General features: G+C 35.1%; 1 protein-coding gene across 3 annotated transcripts in view; it reads right to left on the bottom strand.

Annotated features, from left to right (window-relative positions):
* CCSER2 (coiled-coil serine-rich protein 2) overlaps positions 1–7,482 on the bottom strand; it is a 146,705-nt gene extending 139,223 nt beyond the window's left edge. For 2 of the 3 annotated variants that reach the window (XM_011950417.1, XM_011950419.1), the window contains exons 1-2: positions 6,022–7,482; positions 4,678–4,874 (exon numbers count right to left, since the gene is read on the bottom strand). In XM_011950417.1, the coding sequence (XP_011805807.1) occupies positions 4,678–4,874; positions 6,022–7,438 (1,614 nt within the window). In that variant the 5' untranslated portion in view covers positions 7,439–7,482. The remainder of the gene's footprint in view (positions 1–4,677; positions 4,875–6,021) is intronic. The other variant, XM_011950418.1, reaches the window with a different exon arrangement.
* Positions 7,483–14,169: the final 6,687 nt, after the last annotated feature.

The raw sequence follows: 14,169 nt of genomic DNA on the forward strand, positions 1-14,169 counted from the left end.
GGGTGCTGACGAGTTGATGGGTGCAGCACACCAACATGGCACAAGTATCCATATGTAACAAACCTGCACGTTGTGCACATGTACCCTAAAACTTAAAGTATAATAATAAAAAAAATTTATTAATTTAAAAAAATAAGAAAAGTAGAAGGAAGCAAATAAAGATATAAACCAAAATCAATAAAAACAGAAAATAAGCACAATATAGAAAAAATCAGCAAAGCCCAAATTTGGTTCTTGGAAATGAAAAAAAAGAAAGGAAACACCAATTACCAGTATCAGGAATGAAAAGCAGACATCCTTATAAGATCCTAAAGATGTTTTAAAAAGCATAATCCTAGTCAACTTTCACCAACAAATGACAAGTTTAGATGAAATGGACAAATTTTCAAAAAACCAACATGAATATACATACAAATTTTAATATGCTAGTATCTAAAAATTAAAACTGTTGCTAAAAACCTTCTCATAAAGAAAACTCCAGTTCCAGAAGGCTGAATTCTGGCAAATTCTTTTACATACCTAAGGAATAAGCACATTAGTTGTTCACAAATTTTTTCAAAGGACAGAAAAATAAGAAAACACTTCTCAACACATTATAAAGTCAGCATGATCTTGATCCAAAACATGGCAACAACATCAGAAAGAAAAACAAGAAAATTACACAGCAGAACAATCTTACTCATGAACATACATGCAAAAACATAGACTATTAGCAGAGCTGGGTATGGTGGCATGCACTTGTAGTCCCAGCTACTTGGGAGACTGTGGGGGGAGGATTACTTCAGCCCAGGAGTTCAAGGCCAGCCTGGACAATATAGCAAGACCCCATCTCTTTTCTAAAAATTAATTTTTAGGCCAGGTGCAGTGGCTCATGCCAGTAATCCCACTATTTTGTGAGGCTGAGGCAGGCAGATCGCCTGAGGTCAGGAGTTCGAGACCAGCCTGGCCAACATGGTGAAACCCTGACTCTACTAAAAATACAAAATTTAGCCAGGCATGGTGGCAGGCACCTGTAATCCCAGCTACTTGGGAGGCTGAGGCAGAAGAAACGCTTCAACCTGGGAGGCAGAGGTTGCAGTGAGCCAAGAGCACACCATTGCACTCCAGCCTGGGTGACAAGAGCGAGACTTCATCTCAAAAAAAAAAAAAATTAATTAAAAAAAAATTTTTTTAATTTAAAAATTAGAAAATCTAGTTTAACTACATTTGAAAAGATAATACATCATGACCAAGTGAATGTATTCTAAGAATGGAAAGGTAGTTTACTATTTGAAAATCAAGCCATGCAATCTAGCACACTAACACAAAAAATTTCACTATCTCAACAGATGTAGAGAAAGCATTTGGTAAAACTTAATATTCATTCACAACAAAAATTCAGCAAACAAAATAAAAGAGAGTTTCCATATTCTGATTAAACTCCCTCTCAGCTTCCAAAAACTTTAATGGTGAACTATTAAGGCTTTCTCTCTGAAATTCTATCACCATTTCAATTCAACATTATGTTGGTGGTCCTAACTCATGTAATAGGGTAAGCGCTGGGGTGATGAGGCAACTTTGCAAATGGTATGATTATATAGTGTATACACCAGTTCCAAAACCATCCACAGGCAAATTACTGTAACTAGTAGATGAATTCATAAGGTTATTAGAAAAGTCAACAAAGAAAAATCAGGTGTATTTGTATATACAACAAAAACTCATAAAATTATAAAAATGATACCACTTACAGTGTCAAAATAAAATATGTGTAACATTTTGCAGAAAAGTACAAAACATCAGCAAGAAGTATTTCTAAAGTCTGAAATTAATGGAGGATATATCTCCATTATAAATATGTCAATTCTCTCCAAACTCATCTACAAATTCAATGCAATCCCATTCAAAATCCCTGCAGGTCCTTTCTGGGAACTGACAAGCTCATTCTAATATTTAATTGGAAATACAAAAGACTAAGAAGAGCTATGGAAATCTTGGGAAAAAACAAAGCTGGAAGACTTACCCTACCAGGCAGCAAAATTTATTTTAAAGCTACAAAAATGAAAATAACATATAACTGACAAAATAAACAGAAATATTTGTCTATGCAATATTTATATATGCAGTCATTCATTTATGACAAAGATGACCCTGAAATATAGTGGGGGAAAGATGACTTTAAGATACATCACATATGTATAATCATCCATACACATACATCCATATTATCAAAATTCTCTGGTCTGTCTGCAGAAAAATTGTGCATTTTACTGTATGTAATTTAGACCTCTGCATAATACTGGTAGTATTTAAACAAATAAATAGCCAGGATTCTAGACTGGTGTTATGAAAAGCAGTCAGTCTACAAACTATTTGTTGGGATCCCTGACATGATTAGGAGATTGCACCAGAATGTATATGAACACACTGTTTCTTTCAAAAAGGAAGATTTACTAGAAAAACAATCTCAGCAGAAATGAACAGTGGGTGGAATTAAACTGTGTTACAAGTGACACAGATGATGTACATTCTAGTGAAAGCTCCTTATCTTTACCTGGACTGGAAGAAGCAGTGTTGCAGAGACCAAGAAAAGTGAGAATAAGCTAAAGGTCTTTGGGGGTTAAGTAAGAGATACTACTTTGAACCACTTTAGGGAAAAAAAAAAAGAAAGAAACAAAAAAAAGCAAGACAATTTAAATAAAACTAGTAAGATGGCAGAGTAAATAAAGTCCAAGTATAACAATAAATGCAAACATAAAAGAATTAAACTCACTAGTCAAAAGAAAAAGACAAATTGAAAATTTTAAAATTAAATAAACTATTTGCTATATATAAAAAAGACTGATAGTAACAAAAGGGAAAATACACAAATAAAACTGGTAAGGTATATTAATATTTGGAAAAAAAGTCTGAAAACAAAAAGCATAATTAGAGATACAGAAGATCACTAAGTAATGATGGGAAGTCCAATTCACCAAAAAAAAAAAAAAACAATCATTTTGAACAGGTACATGCCTAAAATTTATACAAAACAAAAAATTCACATAACTTCAGAGCAAAAATGGTAAATCCAACATCACTGTAGAAGAACTCAACACACTGTTCTCAACTTTTGCCATCAATTCTCTATCCTTTCTCAGACTTTGTCTTCTTCTCCTTAGATCAGAAGAGAAAGACAGAAACACCATCTTGTTCCAAAGCACAGAATGAATGTTCTTGTTGCTTCCCATACCATATACATAAACCTACTGAACAAGGAGGAAACTCAGAGATCTTAAGGACTAACAGGCAATCCAGATGCATTCTGAAATATTTTAGAGAAAGCTATTATGGGATTAGTTACAGGAACAATGAACTGAAGATGGTTAGCCTCTAAAAACTGTCAGGTACTAAGTGGTTTATTGCTGCCATCTGCTGGACACCATGTTCATTTGCACTTCAATCATATTTGCCTTAAAACTCCTAGTAAGACAGCATGTAAGGTCTTAAACTGTTCTCTTTTCTGAGCCTCCTTTATCTAATGAGGTGAAGACACTGTCTCTAAATTAAATGTTTGCATGCAAGGTGTTGATAGACGTTAAAAAAACGTTTGTGCAATTTAAGCCTCTGGTAACAACGGCTTAAGTAAAAGGTTTACAGGAGTATAGAAAATTACACTGCCTGAAATCCACTTGGAATTTAATATATCAACAAAGACTACCAATTTTCCCATACAACTACTGGAAAATAATATTTTATATACTGAATAACTGCAATGAGTCACTTCAAACATACCAGTTACATTTTACCCATATGGCATATTATCCACATTACTTGCCATGTTTCTTAAAATTTGCACATATAAATTCATGGCAGGTCTTCTAACACTTGCTCATACCTGTTTCCCTTGCCTTCCAGGCACACACGACATTACACTTCCCAACTCTTTAGTACTTAGGTGGGACCACATCATTAGTTCTGGTCACCAGATCATGAATGGAAGTGCCAAGTGTTGCCTGCAGGCCAATGCAAGTAATTGTATGTGTGAGACCCTCTGGCACTCTCTTCCTCTGCCATAGTGACAAGAAGGGACCTCAAAAGATGGTCAAGCCCCAAAATCAAAGCAGTTTAGATCACTCAAGACAGCTGTCCTAGAGAGCTGTCCAGACCCACAACAGACTTTCTAAGAGTAAAAAAATATACTTGTATTATCCCGTTCAGAGTTGGCACTTCAATGTTACCTCAGTATAGTATAGACCAAGGTTTCTCAACAGCAGCACTACTGCCATCTTAGGCTAGATAATTCATTGTGGTCTCTGTCTTGTGCACTGTGGGATGTTAAACAACATCCCTGGCATCTACCCACTAGATGCCAAGAAGTACTCATCAATATGACAACCAAAACCACCTCCAGTCATTGACCTCCTCCCCCCATCTTTGAGAACCACTGGCATAGATTAACCTACTAATATAATATGCACATATGTATGATGAATATGTATGTACACATGTTGAGTATATTTATGTCAAATGTCATATATTCTCTATGCTTTATTTCACATTAGAGTCAGGTATTTTATAGGCTCTTAACAAATATGAATTCCCATTTCTCAAAGCAGTAAAGTTAATTCATAAATTTTTTAAAAACTCAATCATATCACAAGTCTCTCTATAGTAGGGTAAACAAAATATTCCAAGAGTATATAAATCCATACATACTATGCTGTTCATTTCAGAGGACTCATAGCTCCCAACCGGATGGACATTTCCAATGGGTTCCAAGCCTTCTTCATCCCACATGTATGTTCCATCAGAGCTATCAGATGGAGATAGTTCAAACGAAGAACCAGCTCTGTAGTCTGTATCTGGTGAAACCAAATTATTCCCAGAAGTATGTTTTGTACATTCACTCCTGTCTTCAAGAGAAAAAAGGTTATTGATTCACAAAAATATAATTGTTTCTCACGTCCTAAAAATATAAGTGCTAATAATCTGGTATGTCATAGCAAAAAAGCTGGCTCAAAAAAAGCACTCATAACTGCAGCACTTTCTATATCCTAAGCAATAAAACATCAAGAGGCAAAATCTTTAAAATAATCTACTGAAATATTTTCTAATAGACAAAAAGAAAATTCATTTAGTCATCTTTCACTTCTGTAATATTTCCAAAAATGTAAATAAACCTTCATATACCTATAATATTTCCCAAGATATTTAAACACTGGCCAGGAAACTCCTTTTCCTCTGTGTACACTATTTAACTTCATAGATTAAATAATGTAGGGTACTCATAATTGCCTCCCTAAAAGGAAATAAACTTGTTCTGGTAGTCTCTTTTAGAAGACCTATAGACAATCAAGGGTTTGTACATGCATCTCTATGCATGATCTAGTCCCCTCATTATACCACGTCTATGTCTAATCCCTTTAGTTGTTCTTTATTCAGGTATATGGATGTACAAATACCAAATACATTTTCTCCAGCATTTAGTAACAGGATAATCAAACATAAGAGGAAATGTTTAACAGGTATTATTTCACTTTCTTCAGTTTAATAAATAAATAAACCTCTCTCAGGAAATGCATCTACAAAAATTGCTAAACAAGAAAAATTTCCTAAGATAAAAAAATCCATCAGATTAGACATAACCTATATTATCTAATTTCCCCTTTGGTACAGCTTTACTCTTAACAAATAGCAATGAAATGCTACCCTAAGAGAAGAGATGTTTTGTTTAATGGCATACCACACTGGTTGAGGTAAGTAGGGGAAAAGTCATTTAGAAACACTGTCTATTCTAAGCAGGAATAGGCTGTGTATAATAGCCAAAGAACAACAAATGTTATAATTAATAACAAATGTTATTAATATTGTCTTGGATAGGGTGAAAAATGGGGTATGGAAGTCACAGGAAAATAAATGTTGCCCCACCCCAATTTTGTCTAGATCCATCCCTCCGTGAAACTGATAATATCTTGAAATCTATCTGAAGATAATCCTAAATATAAGTTCAGTTATATTACCTAAAAGAAAGCAAAAAAACTTAAGGTTAGTAATATTTACCAGAGACACTTATATCTATCCATTCATCCGTTTTACTGAAGACTTTTTCATTTTCCTTGGGGGAATCAAATATATCCTGTGGTGGCACATTTTCATCTTTCTCTTCTTTGAGAGACATTTCCTCTGGAGTTATTCTAGTTCTGTTGGAGTCTTCTATATCTATAAAATCATCACTAAAGTCTTCACTTAAATCATTCTTATCAGAAGATGACAAAGATGACAAGGAAATGTCATCCACATCATCACTCAGGTATCTAATTTTAGCATCATGTTTCACAGTCTGGTTGTTTTTTGTTCTATAACTTTCATTTTCAATCAGTTCTTGGTCCTTATTAGTAGCTCTGTCCTTAGCCAAAACTGTAGCATCTTCCTCTACACATGTGTCAGCAGGTGAATTTTTATTTCCATCAACTGTGATAGTCCCAGAAAATGGAGATCGGCTAGATTTCAGTAGAGAGGGATGAACCATTCTATAACCTAAAGTAGAAGTTACACCGGGGCCATTTGGTAAAGCCAACTTCTTTCCACCAGCAGCATAAGGCCTATTAAATCCATACCCCAAATGTTCATTCCCATTGAGTACTTCCGACTGCCGGGAATTTCTTGTTAGCATACTTGACCGTAGAGGCACTCTAATGGATAGCTGTTGATTCTGATAAGGCTTTGTAAGATCCACAGCTCTATTAAAGGAATGTGATCTGGTTATAGATGAAGGTGGAAGGAATGAATTCTGAATGGAATGTGAAAAACTCTGTGACCTTACCATTTTTTCACAATTAACAGATTTACTACTGTCTGGGGATTGAGCTAAGCTTTCTCCAGAACTGCTTCTGGTGGCAGAGGAGTTTGCTTTAGGCCTTTGCATGCTACCAGCCGATCGGTTTCCATAAAATCCATTCAACTGTGATTTTGGAGTACTGACCGAAGAATATGAAGTCCTTCCTAATAATGTGCCTTTGGTGAATTTACCCAAATTTGATGGTCCAGAAAAAGACTTTTGGTTTAACTCCTCTGTAGATGACACAAACATAGTGGATGGCTTTGCTAACTTTGATGTGAATAAAGAAACACTTTTCAAACCTCCCTTCATCCCATTTTTATCAAACATTCCTTGAGTAGGAACATGTTTTCCAGGATCAATTATTTTATCATGTGAATTTTGAGTATTGTTAGGCTCTTCAGCACCTTGTGCACAAGGTTGATATTTATTTGCTTTTCTCCAATTAAATGAATGAGATGATGGACAATCAGAGCCATTATTTTTGATGTAACTTTTGACATTACTATTCTTGGAAGTTCCTAATAAATTAACAGGTGTCCCATTTGGCATCGGCTGCAATGTACTTCTTACAGATTTTGTTCCATACTTTGGCAACTTGGAACCCAAAAACGTCTTGATTTGTGTTTTTTCTTCCATGAGCTATAAGGTGCATTTGTTCTTAAAAGCTGACAGAATCTGTGAAGAGAAAAAAGAAGTATATTAAACATTCCTAAATAAGGATAATTACATGAATTATTACATAATATGATACTTACACTTTTATATGCAGAAAAGCCCAAAAGTTACTCATGATTCCTACAGAACTCCTGGCAAATACCGAATGCACTAATTAAATTAATAACTTTATGTTGGAAGAAAATAAAGAACATTTTTATAAACCTTTATAAACGTATGCTATGAATGACAGCAAAATTCAGAAATAATAAAATTAAACTACCAAATTTGACTATGTAAAAAATAATACTTTCAGAGTACTTCTTCCAATTTTCCAATTCAAATAATTTTTTCATTTTGGGTAAAAGTCTCTCCTTTAAAAATAAGAACATACGGAAAACCACAGCCAGTGCACTCAGGCAAGAGAATGAAATAAAGGGCATTCAGAATGGAAAAGAAGAAGTCAAACTATCTCTGTTTGCCAATGATATGATTATATATCTAGAAAATTCTACAAACTCCTCTAAAAGATTCCTAGATTTGATAAATCCAGTAAAGTCATAGGTTGCAAAATCAAAGTACACAAATCAGTAGCACACCAACAATGACTAAGCTGAGAATCAAGAACTCAATCCCTTTGACCATAGCTGCAAAAAAATAAAATAAAATACCTAGGAGTACACTTAACCAAGGAAGTAAAAGATCTCTACAAGGAGAAATGCAAAACACTTCTGAAAGAAATCACAGACAATGCAAACGAATGGAAATACATCCCACACTCATGCATTAGAGGAATCCATATCATGAAAATGACCATGCTGCCCAAAGTAGTCTACAGATTCAATGCAATTTGTATCAAAATACCAATATCATTTTTCACAGAATTAGACAAAACAATCATAAAATTCATATGGAACCAAAAAGCAATCTTAAACAAAAAACCAAATCTGGAGGCATCACATTACTCAACTTCGAATTATACTACAAGGCTACTATAGTAACAAAAACAGCATGGTACTAGTATAAAAGTACATTCATAGAGCAAAGGAACAGAGTAGAGAACCCAGAAATAAAGCCAAATACAATCAACTGATCTTTGACAAAGCATATATAACGAAAATTGGGAAAAGAACACCTTATTCAATAAATATTGTCAGGAAAACTGGATAGCCACATGTAGAAGAATGAAATTGGATTCCTATCTCTTACCATATACAAAAATCAACCCAAGACAGATTTAAGACTTAAATCTAAGGCATGAAACCATAAAAATGCTAGAAGAAAACCTAGGAAAAACTCTTATGGATATCGGTCTAGGCAAAGAATTTATGACTAAGACACCAAAAGCAAATGCAACAAAAAAAAAAATAAATGGGACCTAATTAACTAAAAAGCTTCTGCTCAGCAAAAAATAAACAGAGTAAACAGCCCACAGAATAGGAGAAAATATTTGCAAACTATTCATCTAACAAAAGATTAATATCCAGAATCTATAAGGAACTCCAACTAATCTGCAAGGAAAAAAATAATACCATCAAAAAGTGGACAAATGACATCAATAAACATTTTTCCAAAAGAAGGTATACAATGACCAAGAAACATGAAGAAAACGCTCAACATCACTAATCATCAGGGACACTCAAATTAAAACCACAATGAGGTATCACCTTATCCCAGCCAGAATGGCTATTAAAAAGTCAAAAAACAATAGATATTGGCATAGATGTGACCAAAAGGGAACATTTAGGTACTGCTAGTGGCAATGTAAATTAGTATCACCTCTGTGGGAAACAGTATGGAGATTTCTCAAAGAACTAAATCTACCATTTGATCCAGCAATCTCACCACTGGGTATCTACCCAAAGGAAAACTGTATAAAAATTAAAAAAAAAAATTTTAAATACCTGCATATGTATGTTTATCACAGCAAAATTCACAAATTGCCAGATGTGGAACCAACCTAAGTACCCACCAACAAATGAGTGAATTAAGAAAATACACCATGGAATACTACTCAGCCATAAAAAAGAATGAAATAATATCTTCTGAAGCAATGTGGATAGAGATGGAGGCCATTATTCTGAAGTAATTCAGGAATGAAAAACCAAATACCATATATTCTTACTTATAATTGGGAACTAAGTTATGGGTATGCAAAGGCATACAGAGAGGTAGAACGGACACTGGAGACTCAGAAGAGGGGATGATGTGAGAGATTTTTAAAAACTACACAATGTAGTAGGGTACAATGTACACTATTCGGGTGGCATGTGCACTAAAATCTCAGACTTCACCACTACACAATTCATTCATACAGCCAAAAATCACCTGTTCCCTTACAGCCCGTGAAATAAAAGGTAATTAAAGAATATATTTTTTTAAAAATACATGATTTTATAAAAGCTAGAAGACATTTGAAAAACCTTAATTAATAAAGCCATGAGAAGTATGTAGGTGAAGAATATAATGGCATCAAACAATTCTTTTGGCATTAAGGGTTGAGTAATAAGCTGTCATTTTAGACAACTATCTCCAAAGAATTTCCATCTGGTAACATAAATACAAATGACAGTGCCAGGGTGAGAAGTGTAAAGATTTAATAAAGTTGATTTGTCCATTAATCTCAATCTTACAATATTCTATTTTATTCTATTTATTTTATTCTATTTTATTCTATTTTATGAGACAGGATCTTGCTCTGTCACCCAGGCTGGAGTGCAGTGGCATGATCATGGCTCACTGCAGCCTCCCCCTCCCTAGCTCAAGTGATCCTTCCACCTTAGCCTCCCAAGTAGCTGGGACTAAAGGCACACAGCATCACACACAGCTAATTTTTAAAAAAAATTTTTGTAGAGACAGTTTCACTATATTCCCTATGCTGGTCTCGAACTCCTACCCTCAAGTGATCCTCCTGCCTTGGCCTCAAGTGATCCTCCCACCTTGGCCTCCCAAAGTGCTGGGATCAGAGGCATAAGCCACCGTGCAAAGCTTGTATTTATTTTAAATATAACACAAAACTACAAAAATGAAAAGGTTCAATACACACACAAGAGCATAAAACTAGAAACCACTAATGTCTTCTATTTGAGTAACTTTTTAATGAATCATGATATATCATGTGATGAGATTATAAAGATGAGCCAGAAATATTAAAATGTTTGTCCTATTAACAAATATATGGTCACAATATGTTCACTGTAATTATATAAGAATTCTGTAAAAACACTAACAAGCGAAAATGCAACTTTAAAAATGCCTTAGGGATACTGATTTTTTTAATATAGTATATGACACTGTATTTTTTTTTTAAGAGACATGGTCTTGCTCTGTCACCCAGCTAGAGTGCAGTGGTGCAATCACAGATCACTGCAGCCTCAAACTCCTGGGCTCAAGCGATCTTCCTACCTCAGCCTTCCAAGCAGCTAGGACTGACTATAGGTGCACACCACCATGGCCAGCTAATTTATTTTTACTTTTTATAGAGGTGGAGGCCTTGCATTATTGCCCAGGCTAGTCTGGGATTCCCGGGCTCAAGCAATTCTCCCACCTTGGCTTCTCAAAGTGTTGAGATTACAGGCATGAGCCACTGCGCCCAGCTAAATTTTTAAAATTTTTGTTGTAATTGTTGTTGAGATGGAGTCTCTCTCTGTCACCCAGGCTGGAATACAGTGGCATGATCTCGGCTCACTGCAACCTCCACCTAATGGGTTCATTATTGAAGAATGAACTGCTTCAGAATTGAAGCAGCAATTTTCCTGCTTCAGCCTCCCGAGTAGCTGGGATTATAGATGCCTGCCATCACGCCAGGCTAATTTTTTCTATTTTTTAGTAGAGACAGGATTTCATCATGTTGGCCAGGCTGGTCTCAAACTCTTGACCTCAGGCGATCCACCCATCTCGGCCTCCCAGAATGCTGGGATTACAGGCACGAGCCACCGCATCAGACCAATTTTTTTTATTTTTAAAACAATTGATTCCAAGTCAACCCTGACCTAAGAAGTAGAGTTCCTATCATACATGTTATTAATTATGTCAAAAGTAAATATTTAGAAAATCACACAAATGTTCAAGTATAGAATGGAAAAAGACTAAAGAACGTCCTGTTACCAACAACTAATAAAAGATATAAATATATAAATTATATATATTTGTGTGCATGTGATTTTTTAGCGGAAAACCCACCAGCTACATAGTGTAATACAAAAAGCTATTTAAACTAAGAACCTATAAACTTTAAAAAGTGGTGGACAGAAAAAAATTCTGTATGGTACAGTATGACTAGCCTGATTACTGCCTGGAAGCAGTAGTGAGAAAGAAATGTGAACTAAAAACTTGAAAAGTTTAAGAAATACCTCTAGTTTGGAAAGAAAAATTTGATTTGTCATGCCCTAGAAAAGTTGAGGAAAAATATCCTGAGCACAGAGGCTTCAAAACCTCGGCAGAGGCATCACCAGATCTGCCAACTTCTAAGGCCCTATACTGAGTTGAGGGAAGGATCTGAAGCCCATAGAAAGGTACTATACCCTCAGCAGTATGAAATGAGACTGGTATAGGACATTTAACACAATCTAAGGAGATGGGAAAGCACAGGGCCACAGAAGGGCAAAAGCAAAGTACTGACCTAGGTATCCAAATTAAGCCTGAGCAAGACAAAAAGAAATGGCCATACAATCATATAAACAGTTTCTTGTAACACAGAACAACCTAATAAGAACATGCATCTAATGAAACAAAAGCCCAAAGATGAAAAGACAAAACAGGTAAATTGGAAAAAAAAGTCTTCAGCGTTAAGGAAACCAATTAAGAAGAGCAATGAATTTGAAAAAAAAAAAAAAAAGCAAGAAAAAGAACTAAAGACTTAAACAAATGGCAAGGAGAAAAATCTTAAGGTAACAAGAGCACATTAAGGAGGCTAAGTTGGTTGGATAACTTGAGACCAGGAGTGCAAGACCAGCCTGGACAACATGGCAAAACCTCATCTCTACAAAAACTACAAGAATTAGCCAGCCATGGTGGTGCACACCTGTTGTCCCAGCTACTCAGGAGGCTAAAGTGGGAAGATCAACTGAGCCCACGAGGTCGAGGCTGCAGTGAGCTGTGATCAAGCCACTGCATGCCAGCCTGGCTGAAAGAGTGAGACCCTATATCAAAAAAAAAAAAAAAAGTATTGAGGAGAAAAAAAAGACAAAGATATCAAAAGAATTAGGAAGAAAATGTAGGACAAAGGCTGAACAGAAAGATAATTAGTATCTCTCAAGTAGAATAACTAACTAAATGGAAGATAAAAGGCAGGAGGACATAATAGAAAATATCCTTAAAATAAAGGTGAAAAGAATTTATGGAAGGAAAGAAAAAATATACCAAATCACAGATGCAAATACATATCCTAGTTAAGTTAAAGAAATATCAAGGATAAAGAAATAATTCTCCAGAAATACAAGTAGAGAAAAAAATCACCTTTAAAAATTTTTTTAAACTTGGAATACACAAAGGAAATAACTGGATATCCTTCCAAAGAAATGCTGGAGCCTCTAGGGATAATTTAATCCTATAGGAATCACATTAATCTTACCTTTAAAATTTATTCTAAATTCACCACTTCCATTCCACAATCTTAGTTCTTATGCTCATCATTTCTTCCTGTACTACTACCAAGGATTCCTACATTTATGTCAAGATTCCAACCTTACTTCTATTCAAACTGTCAGCAGTTATCTTCTTAAAGCACAGACCTGGATCACGTCATTCTACTGATTAAAAACCGTCTGTGAGACTAGGAACAACAAAATAAAACCCAAAACTCATTGTACAGGGAGCAAGCTACGCTATTTGGTTCTACCTTATCCTTGTTATATACTTAAATCAAGATACGTTACTTGTCATTCCCCAAAATCCATCCTGTATTTTCTATCTTCTATGCCTTTGCTAACGACCACTTGGAAGATTCTATCCTCAAAGTCCAAAATCACCACATCCACCAACATTTCCAGATAAAATTAATCTTACATCACTCTCTATTCTCTTCACAGCAATAATATAGCTGAGTTTGTCTTCTAATTGTGTGTATGTCTATTTGACCCACAGGAAAGTAAACCTGCTGAGAACATAAACTAAGTCTTATATACTGTACTTTGAGGTCAGTTACAGGAATACAAATTTAACAGATCCTAAACTTGTAAGTAAATGCATAATCTCTTAGTGCAGATTAATTTAACAGTAAGGAGAGACTAAAAAAGAACTTTGTTTTGTGGACCTGTGATTGACTGGTAATAACTCCCTTGGGCAATATGTTGAAAAAGATTCTGAGGCCAGGCACAGTGGCTCATGCCTGTAATCTCAACAGTTTGGGAAGCTGAGGCGAGGGGATCGCTTGAGCTCAGGAGTTGAAGACCATACTGAGCAACATAATGAGACCTCATCTCCACTAAAAATTTAACATTAAAATTTTTAAAAAACAAAAGGATGCTGAGGTCAAATCTAGCTTCAAATCTGAAGTAGTGACATGATCAAGCAGTAATGTTTGCCAGGAGCAGAGCAAGGGACAGTGGCAGTATCCATGCCAGACAACTGTCTTCGTCATTTTTTGATAATGGTCTTTTCTACAAAACATCTACAACCACTTTTGGTATAAACATAAGAAAACTGGTACTGATATTACATATTAGGGTCATTTTGCAAATCAATAAATAATACATGTTAAAGACTAAAGAGCC

This window comes from Colobus angolensis, unplaced genomic scaffold (genome assembly GCF_000951035.1).
Source record: "Colobus angolensis palliatus isolate OR3802 unplaced genomic scaffold, Cang.pa_1.0 Scaffold307, whole genome shotgun sequence".
Lineage (NCBI taxonomy): Eukaryota > Metazoa > Chordata > Mammalia > Primates > Cercopithecidae > Colobus > Colobus angolensis.